Source organism: Mixophyes fleayi, chromosome 4, assembly GCF_038048845.1.
Source record: "Mixophyes fleayi isolate aMixFle1 chromosome 4, aMixFle1.hap1, whole genome shotgun sequence".
NCBI lineage: Eukaryota > Metazoa > Chordata > Amphibia > Anura > Limnodynastidae > Mixophyes > Mixophyes fleayi.
In genome coordinates, this window is record NC_134405.1 from 219882421 (window position 1) to 219905742 (window position 23322).

The window sequence follows — 23322 nt, forward strand, 5'->3', positions numbered from 1 at the left end:
TGGTTCTGGGCAAACGAAGGACTATATGACTGTGACAGCCCACTGGGTAGATGCATCGCCTTCCGCAGCAACAGCAACAGCTGCATCAGTAGCAGCATCTACAAAATGGCTGCTCGTGCAAAGGCAGGCAACATTGTTTATTACAGGCTTTAATAAGAGGCACAACGCTGACAACATATTAGAGAAACTGAGGGAAATTATCTCCCAGTGGCTTACCCAACTTAGACGCTCATGGGGATTTGTGGTGTCAGACAATGCCAGTAACATTGTGCGGGTATTAAATATGGGCAATTTCCAGCACGTCCCATGTTTTGCCCACACCATTAATTTGGTGGTGCAGTATTACCTCAAGAGTGACAGGGGTGTGCAGGAGATGCTTGCAGTGGCGCGCAAAATTGCTGGACACTTTCGGCATTCAGCCAGTGCCTACCACAGACTAGATGCACATCAAAAAACCATGAACCTGCCCTGCCATCACCTCAAACAAGAGGTTGTGACGCGCTGGAACTCCACCCTCTATATGCTGCAGAGGATGGAGGAGCAGCAAAAGGCCATTCAGGCCTACACAGCCACGTATGACATAGGCAAAGGAGTGGGGATGCGCCTGAGTCAAGCGCAGTGGAGACTGATTTCCGTGTTGTGCAAGGTTCTCCAGCCGTTTGAACTTGCCACACGAGAAGTCAGTTCCGACACTGCCAGCTTGAGTCAGGTCATTCCCCTGATCAGGCTGTTGCAGAAGCAGCTGGAGAAAGTGAGGGAGGAGCTTGTAAACCATTGCGATTACACCAAGCATGTAGCTCTTGTGGATGTAGCCCTTCGTACGCTTTGCCAGGATCCGAGGGTGGTCACTCTTTTAAAGTCAGAGGAATACATTCTGGCCACCGTGCTCGATCCTCGGTTTAAAGCGTATGTTGTGTCTCTGTTTCCGGCGGACACAAGTCTACAGTGGTGCAAAGACCTTCTGGTCAGGAGATTGTCCTCTGAAGAGGACCGTGACATGCCAACAGCTCCACCCTCATTTTCTTCCACATCTATGGCTGCGAGGAAAAAGCTCAGTTTTCCTAAAAGAGCCGCTGGCGGGGATGCTGATAACATCTGGTCCGGACTGAAGGACCTGCCAACCATTGCAGACATGTCTACTGTCGCTGCATTGGATGCTGTCACAATTGAAAAAATGGTGGAGGATTATTTTGCTGACACCATCCAAATAGACATGTCAGACAGTCCATATTGTTACTGGCAGGAAAAAAAGGCAGTTTGGAAGCCCCTGTACAAACTGGCTCTATTTTACCTGAGTTGTCCCCCCTCCAGTGTGTACTCGGAAAGAGTTTTTAGTGCAGCGGGGAACCTGGTCAGTGAGCGGCGAAGGAGGTTGCTTCCTCATAACGTTGAAAAAATGATGTTTATAAAAATGAATAATCAATTCCTCAATGAAGTACAGCACTGCCCTCCAGATAGTACAGAGGGACCTGTGCTTGTGGAGTCCAGTGGGGACGAATTGATAATGTGTGAGGAGGAGGAAGTACACACTGTAGGGGGAGAGGAATCAGAGGTTGAGGATGAGGACGACATCTTTCCTCAGTAGAGCCTGTTTAGTTTGTACAGGGAGAGATGAATTGTTTTTTTGGTGTGGGGGCCCAAACAAACCAATCATTTCAGCCACAGTTGTTTGGTAGGCCCTGTCGCTGAAACGATTGGTTTGTTAAAGTGTGCATGTCCTATTTCAACAACATAAGGGTGGGTGGGAGGGCCCAAGGACAATTCCATCTTGCAACTATTTTTTTGGCATTATGTGACCATTCAACAGTCGTTTGCCATGTTCAAAAAGTAAAAGAAAATGTCAACAAATTCAAAAAATTTAATCAAAAGTTAAATGCCCTGTCATTATTTAAAACAAGAGGTATTGACTTGCTAGAATTAGTGTAGTGTTAATATGTTATAAACACTACACTTGGAACTTGGAGGAGGTATTGTGGCCCCGGTATCAAATTTAGTACCGGGGCCACCCCACTACGCAGTCCAGATACTTGTTTGGTGGAATTCTGACCAGTTGAGGGTTTAACTATTTATTATATTGTGGCCCCGGTACCAAATTTAGTACCGGGGCCACCCCACTACGCAGTCCAGATACTTGTTTGGTGGAATTCTGACCAGTTGAGGGTGTAACTATTTATTATATTGTGGCCCCGGTATCAAATTTAGTACCGGGGCCACCCCACTACGCAGTCCAGAATTTTTTTGGGGGGAATTCAGAGCCGTGGAGGGTTTTTTATTAATTCTATTGTGGTGACCACTCCTCTACGCAGTCCAGATACATTTATTGGTGCGAATCATACAAGTTCAGGGTTTTTAATTTATATTGTGGTGACCACTCCTCTACGCAGTCCAGATACATTTATTGGTGCGAATCATACAAGTTCAGGGTTTTTAAATTATATTGTGGTGACCCACTCCTCTACGCAGTCCAGGTACATTTTTTGGTGCGATTAAGACCAGTTGATGGTTTTCTTATTATATTGTGGTGACCCACTCCTCTACGCAGTCCAGATACATTTATTAGTGCGAATCATACAAGTTCAGGGTTTTTAAATTATATTGTGGTGACCCACTCCTCTACGCAGACCAGGTACATTTTTTGGTGCGATTAAGACCAGTTGATGGTTTTCTTATTATATTGTGGTGACCCACTCCTCTACGCAGTCCAGATACATTTATTGGTGCGAATCATACAAGTTCAGGGTTTTTAAATTATATTGTGGTGACCACTCCTCTACGCAGTCCAGAAAGATACCTCGTTGCAACGTTTTGGACTAATAACTATATTGTGAGGTGTTCAGAATACACTGTAAATTAGTGGAAATGCTTGTTATTGAATGTTATTGAGGTTAATAATAGCGTAGGAGTGAAAATAAGCCCAAAAACTTGATTTTTGAACTTTTTATGCTTTTTTCAAAAAAAATCCGAATCCAAAACCTTAAATCCGAACCAAAACCTTTCGCCAGGTGTTTTGCGAAACAAATCCGAACCCAAAACATCACGAAAATCCGAATCCAAAACACAAAATACGAGACACCAAAAGTCGCCGGTGCACATGCCTAACATTTATGCAATACATATAATGCATCAAACATGTTATAGGAGCTTCTATTTTCTTAATCATTATTGCAGTCACATATATATATATATATATATATATATATATATATATATATATATATATATATATATACACAGACATACACATGCATATATAATCTAATTAAAGCTTACAGGCAGGCTTCAATAATTACTTTAGTAATGATTAATAAAAAGTTTTATTTTTAATCCTATGGCATCTAGCTAACTTTCTGTTTACATATAGTGCCCAGTAACTGTATCATACAATTAAACTATAAAATATAATATATTTAAGTAAAGGCTATATATCACATATTTATATATACAAGAGAGTGAGTCAAAAATTATTCGCACTCTGGCTGTACAATTTATTTTAATCAACTTTCAGAAAAGACACACATTATTTTTTGACATAATCTCCCTCCTTTTCAATACACTTTGTCCATCTGTCAACAAGCTTTTGTATTCCCTCATTAAAAAAATGTTTTAGGCTGAGCTGCGAGCCACGAATGCACCATTGTCTTCACCTTTTCATCAAACATAAATCTTCGTCATCTTAGGGCTTCTTTCAGGGGACCAAACAGGTGATAATGGGGCAAGATCAGGACTATAGGGAGGATGCTTTAACACCTCAAAACAAAGTTTTTGCAGAGTGTCGACAGTATGAGCAGCGGCGTGGGGACGTGCATTGTCATGCAAAAACACAACACCCCTGGATAGCAGTCCTCTGCGCTTTGTTTGTACTTTAGGCTTCAGCTATTCAGTGAGCATCTCACTATAACGAGCACTGTTGTTTGTTGAACCTTTTTCCTGATAATGTTCCAATACTGGCGCTTAAAAATCCCAGAAAACTGTAAGCATCAATATTCCAGCTCATGGTTGACTTTTGAAATTTTTAACTTTTTCTTGGTTGGCGATTGAGGATGTTTCCATTCCATACTCTGCCGTTTACTCTCAGGCTTGTAGTTATGAATCCATGCCTCATCGCCAGTAATGATTCTTTTTAAGAAACCCAAGTCTGTCATGGATTATTGCATAGGCAGAGCCATGGCTAATTTGAAAATGATTTCCAACATAATCCACTGTCACTCGTCTATCCAACAGGATCAGTTCACGTGCACGCTCAATGTTCTCATAAGTCGTGGACGTGGACGGGCCTCCTGCTCCTTCTTCATGGCTGACACTTGTGCTACCTTCTTTGAACTTCTCTATCCATTCATACACACTTCTTCACGACGAAACACTTTATCCATACTGTGCACCAAGTTTTCGATAAATCGGCACCAGACACACCCCTCAGACCACAAAAAAAACACGAATCACTGCGAGCTGCTCTTCTTTCATGCAAATCACAAGTGGGGCAGTCATTTTTTCTTGCACTGCAGTTACAAATGAACTTATGTAACACGTTCAAACCTGCAACGCAGTGACTGGGGAGACAGCAACCTAGTACGGAAAACTGATAAGACGGTGCGGCCAACAGATAATAACTGGAGTGCGGATAGTTTTTGACTCACCCTCGTATAATCAGCTGAACACCCAGTGTCACTGGGACTCACCGTTCAGCAGCAGGGCAGCCAGAGATGGTTTCCATTGTCTGACTATGCTAATACATGCTTTTACCCGTTCATCTGTAGAGGTGTGCGGGGTGGGGGGTTACCAGAGAATTGGAACCTTTTCCCCCTGCGTGCTCGCTAACTGCAAGATATGGGATTCACACAAACATCACTTGGTGCATTTCTACTTTAAACACCCTTTCTTCCCTCTTTCTGTGGTCTTGTGATGGACAGAAAATGTACACCTGACAGCAAAATAAAACAATCTTTGCAATTTCTGGAGCACAGTACTCTGTGTAGGTAGTAGGTAAATGTACTTCTTTCAAATGGAATCTTTACTATATTGGAGAAAGTAAGTAAAAACTTGTCATGCACAATATACATAGCATTGGTTCTATAGATGTATGACATGTATATGTGATATATATAGAGTAAAAGTGAATAATCAATTTTCTATGATCACTAACTAAGGGGATTATGAGAATATGACTGGGCATCGTCTATAATACCCAGTTATTCCTGCCATAAAATGGTTAATTATTACAGAAATAAACTTCTGGCTTTGAGAACTAAAATAATCAACTTGAACAGGTAACCAGGGAAACCCAGCTGTAGGCATTCAGAACATTGCATGACTTCCATGGTTGCAGAGAGATATATCAGTGCTCTGTTTTATTTGTTTTTTTGCTCTCAGTGTAACATTGATAATTGTACTGATCTCAAAACTAGATTAAGTAATAATTGTTTTTTAAATGAACCTTAGTGCCTGTTCAACTTATATTTTGCTAGATTGGAGAGAGTTGCCCTTCTCCACTGCACGCACCAGTAATGTGAAAATACAAAATGAAAAGTAAAATAATAATTAACAATAATGTTTTTTCTATGTAACACTTTTCTTATATAAGAAATATATAAAGGCACTTTTCATATTTTGCAAAAGGTGAGGGCATTTTGGGCACACTCAGTTGTTGTTCTATGTAATCATCCACATCGCACACTAGGGTCCATTTGTGTCGAAAGCCAAATAACCTATCAGTTTATTTTTGTGAGGAAATCAGAGTACCCAGAGGAAACCCACGCAAATATGGGAAAACATGCAAACTCCAGTAAAATAGGGCCATGGGTGAAATCAAACTCATGTTTGAAATCAGCTCTGTGAAGTAAGATTGCTAATCACTGCACAAATGTTATAAAAGTTTTAATAACAGATTGTGTATTGTAGCTTGAAGTGGGGATTCCATCCTTTAATCCTAGACTTTGTTTGTTTGGGCTAGACTTATAAGAAAAGATAAATAAACTCATTAAACTACTTATTACCACATTATTTAAGTTAGCTAAAGTAATAATTGGCAGGAAATGGATGGCCCAGGAAGCTCCCACATTGAATCAATGGATATGCCTTGTGAATGAAACTATAAGACACGAAAGATTATTGTACATGAGACCTGATCTAATCCCCAAATATGAAAAAATCTGGTATAAATGGACTTCCCCTCACAGTAGGAACTGTGAGAACTGTACTTAGCCACTAACTACTTAGAGATTTCATATACTTAATAATCACTCATATATATTTATATAAAAATGATGCACTTTTATTATTAATTATTTTCTGAATTGTTTAAATTAATAATTTAATATACATTCTGCCAAGAACACACTCTCAGCTGCCGTGACTTTAGGGTGTTTGCTATATCAGGTTACACACTATTCCAGCCCGCAGTCTCTCTCTATACCTATCACACAGGTTATAGACCTACTGAATCATCCCCACACAGTGTTCTCACACCCCCACACACTTCAGGTTTGCCACCACCTATTGAATACAGGCAATAGGACCCCAATATACTGTCCCACACTGGTACATAAGGCTTCTAGCTGCCCACAAATTAGCAAGACCCACACCAGCAAACAAAGGGTTAACTCTTCGCTCCTCCAGACTGTTACACAAATGTAAATGCAAGCACACACTAAGCTTTTTAATCAAATGTATCAATAAATCACACACTGGCATTCAAAGGGTTAACTTGATCGAGCTATATCTTCTTAACAGGCTATTGGATTTGTTAGAGTATCAAGGACGCAACATATTAAGTTATAGATTTAGGATACAAAAGTACAGGGCATTCAGATATAAAAAATATTTAATAAACAATTATTAAATTGACATAACATACACAAGCAAAACAGTTTAAAATATAAAGGATTAGATTCAGAGTATAACTTACATCAAAGTGGTATATTCTGAGCCAAGGGAAATTGGCTTGAAAATGGACAGCTTCCATGGAGCATAACACAGATCCTTTTTTACTATTAATAAATCCCCTATGAACTTTTCCATCTTTTGATATCAAACACGTCTAAATACAGTGTAACCGTAGAGCTTATACTCATTTCCTTAACTTCTCTGTGGGGCAGAATTCTGAATTTGACATATGAGCTGCCCTTCATCATGCTATGGAGGAATATGTGGTTGATCACTACTTATATTGATTTTAAGAGGCATAATTTAAAACTGAATTGTATTTGTCTATATAAAGTATAGCAACGTTTGCACCTGGGCAATACCATGCTGCATTGGGGAGGTAAATTTAAAATGTGGGGACAGATTTATAGATGGGGTAGCACATGTTCTAATTTTAAATTTCAGTCTAAAAATGTTTTCTTTTACAGACAGAGCCCTATGTAATGTAATTTCATACCCAGAATACGCAGACACTTTATAAATAATGAATAATGCACCTTTGTTAAAGTGTACCATAGAAAATAACCACATTGTTGTATATTAGTCATCCACTGAAGTGAATCTACTGTATCCATATCTATTTGGTTAATAATCATTAATGCACAATCAAAGCATCATAACATTTATATTAGATTTGGCTGCATGAAGATATAATAAACAATGGTATATTCTGACCTGCAGTAGGTCATCACAGGAGAAAGATGTTGTTATAAACAGAAGTGCATCAAATGTCTTCAAAGCCACATTCACAGCCCACCTGCAACACAAAAGCAAAAACCATTTGCACATCTGAATGCTGTAAAGCTAAGATATGCAATGAAAGCAGGATACTAATCAATCACTTTACCTGTCATCCAGGATAACGTCTACTGCAAATGTGTGAGGAAGAAAATAATTGACTAGGGTGCAGATAACATTACAGTGCTTCAAATCTTCTATTTTTGTTATTTCAACTATGGTATCTTTGGAGGCTTCCTATGGAACAGTAAAAATACAGCAATAGTCAGTGTTATATAAAATACTTTTTTATTGTACATCAGTTTGTATAGACTAGCCATTGATGGAATTCAAAAAATTATAGTTGGTCATTATCCAACCTCATCAAGTGTGCACTATAAAATCATTTAAATTTGCCCACAAAGAGAAACCTGTCATTTTCCTATTTGTATAGCAAGCCATTAGGGCATTATTATTTATTTATTGCTTTACTGTGTCTCCATTTCTGCTTTATAAGATGCCTGGTGCTATATTCTAATGAGATGGCTCTCCAGATCTCAATCCTGGAAAGAGCAGCATCATGGTGTATCTTCCTTCCCATTCTACACTAAGACCCTGCAGTCTCTTGTAATGGAGTGAGGAGTTAATTTTGTATCGAACCTACCTACTTCTGAGCTGGAAATTTTAGCATATATATATAAATTCATCCCTGTCCCTTCTCTAATCATTACAATAGAACTTGTCATAACCACTATTATGTTCTTTTATTTTATGGCTATAAAAATGTCGGCAAAACAATTGATAGTTACAACCTAGATAACAGATAATGCAGCAATTAAATGTTTAAAGATTTTATTATCAACTCGGAAATATAACAAAACATTGACTGGACATAATTATTTAAAGTTTAGCATGCACAATAAAGGATTAGCATCCTACATCCATTAGAGATAACTTCTGTCCCAAAGATTTTGTGAGCTGTGGATTAGCATCAAAGTAACAAACAGCACCTGGTTTAAGGGCGGAGTTTATCATAACAGGGGGGCCCTTAGCGCAAATGTAAAGCCAAGCAAAAACTGTACCATTTCCAATAATGTTATGGTCCCTGATGGCATTGTTTCAATGGAGTCTAAGGTTGAGATATCACATTAGAAACATAGAATTTGATGGCAGATAACAAACCACTTGGTCCATCTAGTCTGCCCATATTTTAACCTATGGTAACGTCATACCCCAGTTCTTTGTAAAGATGTTTTTTATGTCCCAAACATGTTTACATTGCTGAATTATTCAAGACCTGTCACAATCATCCCCACCCTGAAAGAGGGGCGGATTGGCCATCTGGCCGTTCTGGCATATGCCATAAGGGCCGATGGTAGGATGGGCCGGTGCAGGGACCGGCCCACACAGGGGCAGATTGGTCATTTCTTTCTTCCCAGTTCCCGGCATTGCAGTCCCAAGCAAGTCGGGCTGGACCTAGCCTACCAGTGGCTTCTTGGTGGCTGACTGTAAGGAAACTTATCCTTCCTCGCTCCAATGCCGGCTTCTCTGTGCCGTGCTCAGGACATCCGGGTATCGGGTTCGGATCGTGCTGATTGGCCACCAGTGTGGTCACATGATCGGGTTCCTGGGGTGGATATTTTCAATCTCTCCCTATTTAAATCTGCACTGACACTTTCTCTGTGACAGTGCAATAAGTTTGCTGAGCCTCTGACTCCCCTGTTGTTACTTGCTGCTTTCCTTTGGATCTCCTGTGTAGCAGTTCGCTTGTCTGACCAAGTCTGTGGATTCTCCTAGTGTACCTAATTGCCAGAATCGTGTACCTGTATCGCCTGTCTGACTAAGTCCGTGGATTCTCCTAGTGTACCTAATTGCCAGAACCGTGTACCTGTATCGCATGTCTGACCTAGTCTGTGGATTCTCCTAGTGTATCTAATTGCCAGAACCGTGTACCAGTATTGCCTGTCTGACCTAGTCTGTGGAATCTCCTAGTGTACCTTTCTCCCTTATATCCATGCAGGGCCGCCGAGAGGGGGGGGGAGCGGGTACATTTTACCCGGGCCCGGCCATGCCAGGGGGCCCGGGCCGGAACCTTACTGTTAATTTAAAAAAATTATTTTTTTTTTTTTTTCATGCCCTGCGGATTCCCCCCCCCCCCCCCCGCGCGGGGGCGTGGGGGGTAGTGGGGTACGGGTCCTCCTCGATCGTTGGTGGGGGGAGCTGTAGGAAATAAAAATAAAAAAATACATACTCACGTGACAGCTGCGCTCCTTCTCTCTGCTTCATTCATACTGACTGCCGGGCGTGACGTCATCAAGTCACGCCCGTCAGTCAGTGAGGAGCGCTGCAGCCAGGAGGACCAAGCATGAAGAAAGAAGAGGGAAGAGAAGACAGAAGACAGAAGAGAAAAGAACAGAAAGAAGCTGACATAAGGTGAGCAAAGAAACGGAGAGGCAAGGGGGAAAACAGAAAGGGACAGTGCTATAAAGAAGGGAGAGAGTCACAGAGGAAATATAATGGGGGAGAGAGGCACAGAGGAAAGATAATGGGGGAGAGAGTCACAGAGGAAAGATAATGGGGAGAGAGGCACAGAGGAAAGATAATGGGGGAGAGAGTCACAGAGGAAAGATAATGGGGGAGAGAGTCACAGAGGAAAGGTAATGGGGGAGAGAGGAACAGAGGAAAGATAATGGGGGAGAGAGTCACAGAGGAAAGATAATGGGGAGAGAGGCACAGAGGAAAGATAATGGGGGAGAGAGTCACAGAGGAAAGATAATGGGGGAGAGAGTCACAGAGGAAAGATAATGGGGAGAGAGGAACAGAGGAGGGAAAAAAAGTGGGAGAGAGGAACAGAGGAGGAAAAAAAAGTGGGAGAGAGGAACAGAGGAGGAAAAAAAAAGTGGGAGAGAGGAACAGAGGAGGAAAAAAAAGTGGGAGAGAGGAACAGAGGAGGAAAAAAAGTGGGAGAGAGGAACAGAGGAATAAAAAAAGTGGGAGAGAGGCACAAAGTAAAAAAGAAGGGGGAAAAGCAGCATGGAGGTCGCAGTGTGAGCATAAGGGGGTACAGTGTAGTTGTGATGAAGGGGCACAGTATTGTGTGTGTGATGGCACAGGGGGCTTGTTGCAATGTAGTGTGTGTGAGGTAGGTGGCGGCTAATTAATAGGCGCTATTTTGTTTGTAGGATGATGGTGAGGCAATTTAATAGTAGGGACTATTAATTTAAGATGGGGTGGTTTGGGGGCTATTGAATCTTGGGGTGAGTTTAGGGAGAATGAGGTCTATTTATTAAATGTGACTATGAATTATTTAATGGCAGTGATGGTTGCGGGAAATAGGTATTGCTGGGGCTGTTTGCAGGAAGTGAAATAGGTTTATTTATTAAATGTGAATAGTATTATTTTAATGTTGGGGCTGGAGGAAGGCCTAATTATTAATCGTGGGTGCTATTGATTTAACGCCGGGGCTGGCTGTAATTTTCTAAATGTAGCCATTTTTTTTTTCAAAATAGGTCCTTCAACATTTCTTGATCCGGACAAGCCACAACTAAAGAAACCAGCAGCCACAGGTGGAGAAAGTGAGAAGAACAGGTAGGAGAGAGCAGCACAGTGTGTGAAATGTTGTGATTCTAGTAGGGACAATGGCAATTTTTGGTGAATGTTGTGCCCAATGTAAGGTGTAGGCCAAGACTGAACTGTTTGTGTACACACTGCATTGTTTGTAATCTACACTGTGGTGGTAGATGTCCTGAAAGTCAGGAGTGCTTGAACATATGTGACGCTCCGGCGAATTGAGAGCCTAGTGGTTTTTATGTTAGCCACGCCCAATGGCACGTTTGCCACGCCCCAAATGCATGACCACACCTCCCAAAATTTTTGCACCGCCGTTTGGCTAGCTACGCCCCTGAATGTATGACCATACACCCAAATTTTTTTGCGCCGCCGTAGGGCGGCGCAAAAAATTTTTGGGGCTTACTTGACTATGAGGGGGGGCCCCATGAATTTGTTGTACCCGGGCCCTGAATTCTTCTTGGCAGCCCTGTATCCATGTACCAGTTCCAGGCTTGTCTGACTATTCTCGGCCTGATATCCATGTACTAGTTCCCGGCTTGTCTGACTACTCTCTGCCTGATATCCGTGTACCAGTTTCTGGCTTGCCTGACTACTCTCTTCCTGATCGTAGCATATCAGTTCCAGCTGGTTTGTTCTTTCCTCCACCTGTACAGCGGCAGCTTCTTAATTCCACTTGAGACTCCCTCCTGTGGTTCAGACCTTGTGCTACATCCTGAGGCAGTCCAGAGGGCAGTGAAGCCCATCCCGCCTTGCGGCGGTTCTTGGTGAACACCAGGGAACCCGTTAGACGCCGTGCCTCTGGTCTGTCAGCGATAATCGGGATTGATACAGGTAATCTGAAATTGTAACACTGACGCCTCCCCAGGAAACAGCCACCTTACTAAATATGCTGCACGGATCTGCCCAGGAACCAGGGGGGCAGAGGGGGCAGTTGCCTCCCCCCATGGCTTCTGTTGGGTAGGCAAAGACTGTTTTGCACCCCTTCCCCCCCACAAAAGTGAATAAAATGAAATTGGGGATGCAATCACGGTATCCGCTCTAAACTTGTGAAACTTTTTTAAATTATAAATTGCCATATTATAACTACCAAATATTCTTTAATATAGATTGCATTAGCATAGATTTAATAAAGATTGATTGATTTGTTTATTTAAAAACTCTAATTGTACTGTTCATAAACATTCAATAAATAATCTGTATTGATCATGAACAACTATTCACTTTACTTTTACCTTGTGTTTCGTGCAATGCATCCAGTAACAAACATAAGATATAGCTATTTAAATTTATAGCACATACCATAACCAGTGAGGCAGTGGCTATAGATTTAAAAATACTCTTAATCAAATGAGATTAGGCTGTCAACTAATCTGAATAAATACTATGATAAGGACTATGAAAAATTTACATTTTTAAGATGAAAATTTGAATTAATCTATCTTTCTAACAGCTATTGAACTAATTGTTAGTTAATATTAATAATATTTATTTACTAATGTATAAATACAATTTTGCAGTAAAATAAACAATGAAACTGGGGTTGGCCAACCCCTGAAACACTGGCTAAAATTAATATTGGATTGGGAGTCTTTTTTATATCTACAGTCACTGTTACAACTGTGGTAAAACAAGATACCAAACATGAGGAAAAGGGGCTCCAAGCCTCAGAGTAGTCCTTGGCCTTTTGCCCCCCCCCCCATAAAAATTTTAGTTCCTACACCCCTGCCCCCGAATCCGGATCCTCCCCTCGGTCCGTTGCTCTGTCCCCTGTCCCCTACTCACAATGTGTTCACATCTCACATCAGACTGCCTGTTTGAGCCGACAGCTGCGGCTCCCTCCTCGCCCATCGCCCACACCATAATCAAGTATGTTAATACAGTATACATTCTCATGCTGCAATGTATTTTTAATTACTTGTTAACTACCCTTTCTTGAAGTTGGAGAACTACTGTGTGGCATAATATTATTTGGGGGCACTACTGTATGGCAAAATATGATTTGGGGGCATTATTGTGGCATAATATGATTTGGGCACACTATTGTGGCATAATATGATTTGGGCACACTATTGTGGCATAATTTGATTTGGGGGCACTATTGTGGCATAATATTAACTGGGGCACTACTGTATAGCATAATATGATGTGGGCGCTCTATTGTGGCATAGTATGAATTTGGGGTACTCTTGTGGCATAATATGAACTGGGGCACTACTGTATGGCATAATATAAATTGGGGGTACTACTATGTGGCATAATATGAACTGGGGCACTACTGTGTGGCATAATATGAATTGGGGGCACTACTGTGGCATAATATGAATTGGCCGCTCTATTATGGCATAATATGATTTGGGGACACTATTTTTGCATAATATGAAATGGGGCACTACTGTATAGCATAATATGAATTGGGGGTATTACTGTCTGGCATAATATAATTTGGGGGCACTTTTGTATAGCATAATATGATTTGAGTGCTCTATATTGGCTTAATATCAGTTGGGGGCATGCACTAAGGCGTTAGGGATGTGTAAGGGAAGGGGGGTCTTAATATAATGTTGGAGGTAGCCTATTAATTTAATGGTAGAGTGTAGATGAGGGGTAGTTATTTAATGAGTGCTATTTTATTTGTGGGGTGATGTTGGGGAAATTTAATTTATTGGTGGGGCTGCTTGGAGGGAGGGAAATAGGTTTATTTATTAAATAAGAATACTATTAATTTAATATTGGGGCTAGTTTGCAGAAAATAGCTAAAGAAACCAGCAGCCACAGGTAGTTATAGTGACAAAAACAGGTAGGAAAGAGGAGAACAGTCTGCCAACTGTCCTAAATCTGATGGAGCAGTCCAGAATTTGGGTGACTGTCTCGCTTAGTTAGGATTTGGTCCGACTGCAAAGACAGTTGGGAGGTATGTCCTGATTCACATTGTACTGCTTGTGAAGGCAGAGCTGTGTACACCTAACACTACAGTAGTGCACTCAGTATTGCCTGTGTATTTGTCTAAAATTTGTCTAAAATAATAACCATGTTACATAATAGGGGCCCCCATGTCTTAAATACCCCGGGCCCCCCGAGCCTTAATCCAGCTCTAGTTAGGGGAAGGGAGCTGATAACTGCTCCTACTCCCCGGACAGGACATGGCCTGCAGAGTAAGCCAAAGAGCTCTAATTCTCACAAGATTTGGTAATCTCAGTAGACTAAGAGCTTCCCTGCTCACTTTACAGGAAGTTCCCACCCAAATGAATGCCAGCAGAACCAGAAGCATAGATAAGTTGTCACTGCATGGCGGCGGCACACAGTTTATTTACTACTGGTCTATGGATGGGGGGCCCCAAAAGTTCACTGTACCCCAGGGGTGGATCTAGGAAATGACTATACCCCGGGCGATGTAGGGGGGGCTATTTAGGCCCCGCCCCCTTTCCGACTTCTAAGGCTGCTGACGGCTGCACAGTATGTGCAGGTCCGTTCAGCAGTGATAATGTGCTGTCCCGCTGCTCTGATTGTGTTTAAAACACAATCAGAGCAGCCGGGCAGCACACTGTCACTGCTGAACGGACCTGCACAGTGTGTAGCTGTCGGCAGCAAGCCCCTGCTAGGGGGGGCGATCGCCCCGATCGCCCCCCCCTGGATCCGCCACTGCTGTACCCTGGCCCTAAATTTCTCTTGCCAGTACATACCATTGTCTGATACTGGTGCGCCCTATGCTGCAAATAGAGAGTCAAGCTGCGCGTACTACATTTGTACCTCGTGGGGCACCACATAACAGCCTTCGTGTCCATAATTACCACAGCGGTGATACCAGGAGAAGGGCAGCGCAGGGCAGGTAACAGAGAGCAACTGGCTGATCCATAGAGGACTATAGTAACATACCACAACACCTTGTGGCTCTCGAACTGCTGTGCAACTAGACATCTCAGTATACCTGCCATCCTGGCTTGGACTTGTAGTCCCACATAATCTGGAACAGAGGTGGGCCTGTTTGCTTTAAATGCCAGGGCTGATTTTTAGTCCCAGTCCGGTCCTGCCCTGACACCTAGTGCTGGTAATGACTGTAATATTAATCTCAGCCTCCTTTTGGCAATTGTAGCACAGTGCCAAATATCCTGATCAGAAGATTCCACCTATGCCTATCTCTCCTCTACTTCTGAATATAATTTACAGCTGCAGTTTGCAACCAGTATGCCAGGACACAATTGTGTGATCCCATACCAGACTGGATGTATCAGAAAAATGCATTCGGTTGCATGTAAGAAGGCGAAGTAACGCAAAGCAGATAAAAAAAAAAGTAAAGAAAAAAATCATATATTTTCCTTGGCTTTTTAAAGGTAGTCACAAATACAGTTTTGCTTATTAAACCTGGTGTGACATACAAAAAATTAATTGTGTGGAAGTTGAGTCAGCGGGAGTGTCACATCATCAAATAGGTTGTGAACCACTGATTTACAGCATCCTCTGCCAGGTGGCTGTTGTTCACTAACAAATGGATACTAATAGGCTAAGGGCTAGATTTACTAAGCTGCGGGTTTGAAAATGTTGCCTATAGTAACCAATCAGATTCTAGCTGTCATTTTGTAGAAGGTACTAAATAAAAGAAAGCTATAATCGGATTGGTTGCTATAGGCAACATCCCCACTTTTTCAAACCCGCAGCTTAGTAAATCTAGCACTAAATCTCATACATATAATAATTTTATATTTTTATATACTTTAGTTACTAGTGTCCTTCTGATCCTGAGTATAGTGCGCATTGGTCAAACTTTTGTTATTACTCTAGTGAGAAAAATGTGAGTAGACAGGAATTATTAAAGACAACACAAAATAAAAAATATTGCTATCAAATAATACTAAGAATGTATAGAAGAAAAACAAAATGTTATAAGATAACATCATATTTTCTGGTTTGTTTTTCTACTACGCATTATGCAATTTGCCCAGTGTATGTGTTGTCTTCAGAGACTGGGGTTACTTTTTCTGTCTACAAAATAAAATCTGTTCTCTGTGCTAAAGCTGAAGTTATTTATAGAAGCCACTGAGTTTAACACAATTTCAATTCAGTGCATTTGATTTTCATGCATGGCTACATTTGTTCATATGCCTGCAGGCGGAGCTGAGCGGACTATGCCCCTAAACAGAAATTAATATTTTTGAGACCTCAAAAGATTATTTGGACTGTGTTTTAATTGTCTATTGTCTTTCTAAAAATATTAATAATATTTTATTTGCAATTAGAGTTTTAGAACTGAGATGATTCTGAGTTATTTACAGTATATCATACATACATTCAAGGTGAAAATGACAATTTTTTTTTCCTATTGTATTAAAGTCTAACCATAGCCTACACCCAGTGGAGGTATAATTTTTGAGTTTCTCAAATACTCAGCCTATCTGTTCATTAGGAACCAGTGACATCACTAAGGCTCAAAATACCTTAAGGATGTCACTAATCTCTAGTGAAAAAGATGAGCTCCATTCTCATGAATATTTGATCAATTCACGCAATAGCTGCCTCCAATGTGGAAAGGCAAGGGATATACTTTAATGAACAGTGCATCAGTTTTAATGACACACAATATAATTAAAGATCTGGGGGACAATTCATCAAGTTGCAGGATTGAAAAAGTGGAGATGTTGTCTATAGCAACCAATCAGATTCTAGCTGTCATTTTGAAGAATGTACTAAACAAATGATAACTAGAATCTGATTGGTTGCTATAGGCAACATCTCCACTTTTTCAAACCCACAGTTTAGTAAATATACCCCATTATGTTTGTCCAGTACAAAGTAAGTGTTACCTTAAGAAGAGCATTGACCATTTGCAAGGCGCACTGCTCAGGACTTGGATAACTTGCCCATCCTCCTTTAGGAATATTTTTGTTAAAGCTTCGTGCAAGCACACGGCCTATGCAAAGTAAAATATATTTTAAGTCTTCACATTCAATGATTCCTTTCTGTTTAGTAATACAAATATGGATCATTAGGTTAATATTATAGGTTTCTGTTTCTATGCTTACCCTTCCTGGAAAAGGCTTAGCAATTATTGTGACTTCATTACATTTGAAATATGAAACAAATATAATAAAACTCCTCATTTAACACTTTTTAATAGACTGGATGAAACTGTGGTAAATTGCATAAGAGCATAAAGCATATAATAAAGTAAACACACTAAAAATGTTTGTAATGAAAGAACACAATTTACAGTGTTAACGAATGTCATGCAATAACAAGCCTCTATTTACTGCATAAAATGTAGCTCAGTACATTTACCCAGTACCCCTGCAGTTTGCAGGGGTACTGGGTATAGGCAAAGTTAATATAGTCTGAATGTAAACAATCAAATAATTTGAAAGTCTTGTAATTATGAGATTCACTAGTTTAAATAACCCTTAGGCCTCTATTTATGTTAAATATGTAAGGTCCACAAAATGTGGAATTAAATATAGGTAGACATCACCTTTAAAGTATAACATGCATAAGTTCCACATGTGACCCATTTAGTTAATAGAAGCAGTGTCCTATGTAGATATACTGATCTTTACCACTGCCTGATGCACTTCACTTTGATTTTGTTTTAGATGATTGCAAATGAAAATATTTAATTCCTAAGCCATGCAGCATTGAATGGCCCAATATCATAACCATCAATACCTACTGTACATACAGTGTTTTACAGAATGCCCTATGCTGTGTAATCATGCATTCAGTGTGCCATGATTTTAGTCCCAGGGTTAAAGTGCAGCATGACAAATGTACAACAACACAACTGAGCATTAATCTCTCCTTCTGTACAGGACACCATGTAGAGCAACAAGAGCAACGCTCTGAGTAGAAGGATCCTTGCTGCGGTCTGTGTCAATAACACATTACATGTTGTTGCAAGTGGTTTAAAATGCATTTAAAATGCTTTATTTACAAAAAACTGTACAGATGACATAGTAAAAGTTTAAACAACTGATGATGTAGCATGTGTTTTGTGAGAAACCAGTTGGATTTCCACTTCCTCTATGTAGTCAGTACAACTTTCTATTTATATTAAAGTCACTATTAAGTAGAGATGGGCGGGTCCGGTTCCCCGAGAACCGAACTTTGGGTATCCGAGTAGGCTCGGTACTATCCCGCCAGCTCGGAATCCAAATCGAGGCCGAACGTCATCGTGACGTCGTCGGATCTCGGGCTCGGTTCTCGCGATACTTGAAGATGATAAATACACGTCTCCACAGCAATCCATCGCCATTTGACAGAGGGAAAGAGCAGGGTGTAGTCACAGGCTGATTAGAGCAGGGACAGAGGATACAATATTCTTATTCCAATTGAGCATCCAAAAATCGCTAGAGAAGAGAGGAGGATAGAGGATTTTTTTATTTTTTTTCAATATTTGGCACTCCCCAGTGCTGTTGGGGTGTCCCCCATAATTGTGCATAAATATTTCTGGCTGTCAAAATTACTATCTGTCAGCAGTATCTACCAAATAATTTTTAGCACTCCACAGTGCTTTTGGGGTGTCCCCCATAATTGTGCATAAATATTTCTGGCTGTCAAAATTACTATCTGTCAGCAATATCTGCCAAATAATTTTTAGCACTCCACAGTGCTTTTGGGGTGTCCCCCATAATTGTGCATAAATATTTCTGGCTGTCAAAATTACTATCTGTCAGCAGTATCTACCAAATAATTTTTAGCACTCCACAGTGCTTTTGGGGTGTCCCGCATAATTGTGCATAAATATTTCTGGCTGTCAAAAGTACTATCTGTCAGCAGTATCTACCAAATAATTTTTAGCACTCCACAGTGCTTTTGGGGTGTCCCCCATAATTGTGCATAAATATTTCTGGCTGTTAAAATTACTATCTGTCAGCAGTATCTACCAAATACTTTTTAGCACTCCACAGTGCTTTTGGGGTGTCCCCCATAATTGTGCATAAATATTTCTGGCTGTCAAAATTACTATCTGTCAGCAGTATCTACCAAATAATTTTTAGCACTCCACAGTGCTTTTGGGGTGTCCCCCATAATTGTGCATAAATATTTCTGGCTGTCAAAATTACTATCTGTTGGCAGTATCTACCAAATAATTTTTAGCACTCCACAGTGCTTTTGGGGTTTCCCCCATAATTGTGCATAAATATTTCTGGCTGTCAAAATTACTATCTGTCAGCAATATCTGCCAAATAATTTTTAGCACTCCACAGTGCTTTTGGGGTGTCCCCCATAATTGTGCATAAATATTTCTGGCTGTCAAAATTACTATCTGTCAGCAGTATCTTACCAAATAATTTTTAGCACTCCACAGTGCTTTGGGCTAAAAATGGATTCAAAGCAGTCCACATATGATCAGAATGAGCAACCAGGTTCTGTCACCAGTCCTGATGTTAGTGTTCCCAGTACGTCATCTGGGCAAGGCGATGTCAAACTACACAGTGTTTCAAAATCAGTCCAAAAAACCCAAAACATTTTTACTGTGTTGAAGCGAAAAAGAAGTGTTACTGAGGAAAAGTTAACTGCCGATAAAAAAAAAATTGCCAACATGCCATTCTACACATGCAGTGGCAAAGAGAGAATGAGGCCTTCACCTTTGGCTATTAGTGGCAGATCCCAAAAAGTTACCCAGCCTACAATTGGTGCACAACTACTGTTACGCGTCAAAGCCGAGCTGCAAGATAACAGTAAGGCATTAGAGGATAATGTTTGCTCTGATTCACAAATGACACCAATCCCTGTGGAGAGTCCATCCAACAGTGGTATATCTAATTGTGAGCATTCTGTTAGTGTACTCATAAAGAAGGGCCATTTCAGCAGCTCTGTTGATGTGTACCTGAACAGCCCGAGTGTAGCCGGTGATACACAAATTGAGAATGCCACTTTGGAAATAGAAGAGGATGAGGGGGAGATTTGTGGAGGTGACGAGGGCGCTAATGAGGATGTTGATGTTTATGATGCAGACAGATACCAAATTGCCTTTCTCAATTTCTATTTATATTCTAGATTATGTAACGGCTGAATAGTTTTATATTTTACTCCTAGTGGAGAGGGGATCTGATGCAGACAGAAACCAAACTGCCTTTGTCCATTTCTTTGTATATTCAAATTTCTAGTTCCACAGTCTGTGCAGGCTGCTTTTTTTATATTCAACTACAAGTGGAGGGCGGGGGGGAGGGGCATAGATAGCCACCAAACTACCGTGGTCCATTTAATTTTACTTTCTGGTTCCACAGTCTGAGCAGGCTGCTTTTTTTAATATTCAACTACAGGTGTAGGGTGTAATATACACCCAAAGACGATGGCTACATTGCCAATAATCAAAGATGGAGGAGGTAGTCAACCAGGTTGTCTGTATAATTTGCAGACAAGTGTTCGTATTAAGGACGGCCTACCAGGAAGTAAACTGTTTTTTTCATAATCTATTAGCTTTAGAATTACCTCACTTATCTAAGAAACTGGTGGAGCGCTAAATTAGGTTATTTTAGACCAAAAAAATTGTATTTTTTTCGAAAATAGCAAAACAAAACCAAACAAAACCAAAACTAAGGGTGTGCACCGGTCACTTTTGGTGTTTTGGGTTTTGGGTTCTGATTTGTTTTGCCAAAACACCCCACGAAAGGTTTTGGTTCTGATTTTGGGTTTTGGGTTCTGATTTTTTTTTAAAAAAGCATAAAAAGTGCTAAAATCCATATTTTGGGTTTTTGTTCACTCCTACACTATTATTACCCTCAATAACATTCATTTCCACTAATTTCCAGTCTATTCTGAACACCTCACACCTCACAATATAGTTTTTAGTCCAAAAGGTTGCACCGAGGTAGCTGGATGTCTAAGCTAAGCGACACAAGTGGGCGGTACAAACACGTGGCCCATCTAGGAGTGGCAGTGCAGTGGCAGACAGGATGGCAGTTTGCAAGAGTTTGCTAGAGGTGCAAGATGGAATTGTCCTTGGGCCATCCCACCCACCCTGATGTTGTTGAATGGCCTTTTGCTGCTCCTCCATCCTCTGCAGCAAATAGAGGGTGGAGTTCAAGCACGTCACTACCTCTTGTTTTAGTTGATGGCAGGGCAGGTTCATGCTTTTTTGATGTAGCAGGAACAGTGAACGTAGTTTAATATCTGATACTAATATTTCTGCACTGCAGGAACAGTGAACGTAGTTTAATATCTGATACAAATATTTCTGCACTGCAGGAACAGTGAACGTAGTTGAATATCTGATACTAATATTTCTGCACTGCAGGAACAGTGAACGTAGTTGAATATCTGATACTAATATTTCTGCACTACAGGAACAGTGAACGTAGTTTAATATCTGATACTAATATTTCTGCCCTGCAGGAACAGTGAACGTAGTTTAATATCTGATACTAATATTTCTGGACTGCCTAGTGAAGTGGAATCTCGATGGGATTTGGTACCAGGGACACAATACCTCCATCAACCGTCTAAATTCCACTGCACAGATGGCGGACACCGGATGCACGTCTAACACCAACATAGCTGTTACGGCCGCAGTTATCCACTTTGCCATAGGATGACTATATAGGAGTGGTCCCTCTGTACTCTCTGGAGGGCAGTGCTGTTCTTGATTGAAGAATTGATAATTCATTTTTATGAACATCATTTTTTCAATGTTTTGCGGAAGCAACCTCCTTCGCCGCTCACTGACCAGGTTCCCCGCTGCACTAAAAACTCTTTCCGAGTACACACTGGAGGGGGGACAACTCAGGTAAAATATAGCCAGTTTGTACATGGGCTTCCAAACTGCCTTTTTTTCCTGCCAGTAAAAATAAGGACTGTCTGACATGTCTACTTGGATGGTGTCAGCAAAGTAATCCTCCACCATTTTTTCAATAGTGACAGCATCCAATGCAGCGACAGTAGACATGTCTGCAATGGTTGGCAGGTCCTTCAGTCCGGACCAGATGTTCTCAGCATCCCCGCCAGCGGGTCTTTTAGGAAAACTGAGCTTTTTCCCCGCAGCCACAGGTGTTGAAGAAAATGAAGGAGGAGCTGTTGTCATGTCACAGTCCTCTTCAGAGGACAATCTCCTGACCAGCAGGTCTTTGCACCGCTGTAGACTTGTGTCCGCCGGAAACAGAGACACACATACGCTTTAAACCGAGGATCCAGCACGGTGGCCAGAATGTATTCCTCTGACTTTAAAAGAGTGACCACCCTCGGATCCTGGCAAAGCGTACGAAGGGCTTCATCCACAAGAGCTACATGCTTTGTTGAATCGCAATGGTTTACCAGCTCCTCACTCACTTTCTCCAGCTGCTTCTGCAACAGCCTGATCAGGGGAATCACCTGACTCAAGCTGGCAGTGTCGGAACTGACTTCTCGTGTGGCAAGTTCAAACGGCTGGAGAACCTTGCACAACACGGAAATCAGTCTCCACTGCGCTTGACTCAGGCGCATCCCCACTCCTTTTCCTATGTCTTAGGTGGCTGTGTAGGATTGAATGGCCTTTTGCTGCTCATCCATCCTCTGCAGCGCGTCACACCCTCTTGTTTGAGGTGATGGCAGGGCAGGTTCAGCCTTTTGATGTTGCTCGAGTCTGCGGTAGGCACTGGCAGAATGCCGAGAGTGTCCAGCAATTTTGCGGGCCACCGCAAGCATCTCCTGCACACCCCTGTCACTCTTCACGTAATGCTGCACCACCAAATTAACGTTGTGGGCAAAACATGGGACGTGCTGGAAATTGCCCATATGTAATGCCCGCACAATGTTACTGGCGTTGTCTGACACCACAAATCCCCAGGAGAGTCTAAGTGGGGTAAGCCACTGCGAGATTATTTCCCTCAGTTTCTCTAAGAGGTTGTCAGTGCTGTGCCTCTTATTAAAACCGATGATACACAACGTTGCCTGCCTTGGAACGAGCAGCCGTTGTGGAGATGCTGCTACTGATGAAGCTGCTGCTGTTGCTGCGGAAGGCGATAAATCTACCCAGTGGGCTGTCACAGTCATATAGTCCTTCGTTTGCCCTGAACCACTTGTCCACATGTCCGTGGTTAAGTGGACAGTTGGTACAACCGCATTTTTCAGAGCACTGAGGACACTTTTTCATACTTCTCTGTACATCCCGGGTATTGCCTGCCTAGTGAAGTGGAATCTAGATGGGTTTTGGTA

The 23322-nt window shown here is 41.4% G+C and overlaps 1 protein-coding gene across 1 annotated transcript in view; it reads right to left on the minus strand.

Annotated features, from left to right (window-relative positions):
• Positions 1 to 23322, minus strand: part of LOC142150797 (uncharacterized) — a 91522-nt gene that overhangs the window by 36081 nt on the left and 32119 nt on the right. Inside the window, exons 4-6 of the mRNA XM_075205982.1 lie at positions 17001 to 17107; positions 7766 to 7893; positions 7594 to 7675 (exon numbers count right to left, since the gene is read on the minus strand). Coding sequence (XP_075062083.1) covers positions 7594 to 7675; positions 7766 to 7893; positions 17001 to 17107 — 317 coding nt within the window. The remainder of the gene's footprint in view (positions 1 to 7593; positions 7676 to 7765; positions 7894 to 17000; positions 17108 to 23322) is intronic.